General features: G+C 62.1%; 1 protein-coding gene across 1 annotated transcript in view; it reads right to left on the bottom strand.

The window, feature by feature from the left end:
• Positions 1–781, bottom strand: part of LOC104622370 (kin of IRRE-like protein 3) — a gene marked incomplete at its 3' end in the record, with an annotated part of 53,693 nt that overhangs the window by 3,989 nt on the left and 48,923 nt on the right. Inside the window, exon 12 of the mRNA XM_010289126.1 lies at positions 201–308. Coding sequence (XP_010287428.1) covers positions 201–308 — 108 coding nt within the window. The remainder of the gene's footprint in view (positions 1–200; positions 309–781) is intronic.

Raw genomic sequence — 781 nt, 5'->3', positions numbered from 1 at the left:
CCCCTTCCCCGGGGGCCCTGCCGCTAGCAGCCGACCGGCGCTGAACATTTGGTGGACCAAGATGAGGAGCAGATTGTGCTGGTGCCGTTGTCAGTAAATTCAGCCTCTAATTTCTTTTGTGACCCACTGTATTCGCCCCCCACCCAGGTGCCCACCCCAGCCCTGCCCGACGGGATGCAGTGGGGCCGGGAGACACTTACTCCTCTGGGAGCGGGCGCAGCAGAAGGCAACGATGGTGGCCATCAACACCAGGAACGCCACGCCGGCTCCCACGGCCACTCCGATGATCACCGCCATCGGCACCGACTCTGCAAGAGGAAGGAGAGGGAGCATGAAGCTGGGATGAAGGTCGGAGAGGCGGCTTTACCCCAAGGGACCCACCCCCAGCTACTGGAAAGCGGCTTGGTGGTGAGCCTGGAGAGGGTTTTGGGGCCAAATGGACCTCCTTCCCCGCTCCCTCGTCCCTGCGCGGGTGACGCCGGCACGGGCTGCCCGTGGGACGCTGGCGCGCGCTGCGATTTGTGCAAGCCCTGACCTCCCTGTGCCTCAGTTTCCCCTGGGAGGGAGCCAGAGGGGCAGGTTAACAACTGCTCTCGGTAGCGCCCTGCGGGTTAATGAATGAGCGTCTCTAAAGGATGAAAAGTGCAGAAGAAGATGGTGTGTCAGTATTATTAAGAAAGAGAAAAGGCGTCAGAGCGGGCTGGGAGAAAGGTTAGAGCCGGGATGGAGGGATGGAGTCGAGCTCCGAGCCTGCCTGCCACAGGCTGCCGTGGGAAGCGCT

The sequence above is a fragment of the Phaethon lepturus genome, unplaced genomic scaffold, assembly GCF_000687285.1.
Source record: "Phaethon lepturus isolate BGI_N335 unplaced genomic scaffold, ASM68728v1 scaffold21086, whole genome shotgun sequence".
Taxonomy (NCBI): domain Eukaryota; kingdom Metazoa; phylum Chordata; class Aves; order Phaethontiformes; family Phaethontidae; genus Phaethon; species Phaethon lepturus.
This window is presented reverse-complemented; position numbering and strand designations above follow the sequence as displayed.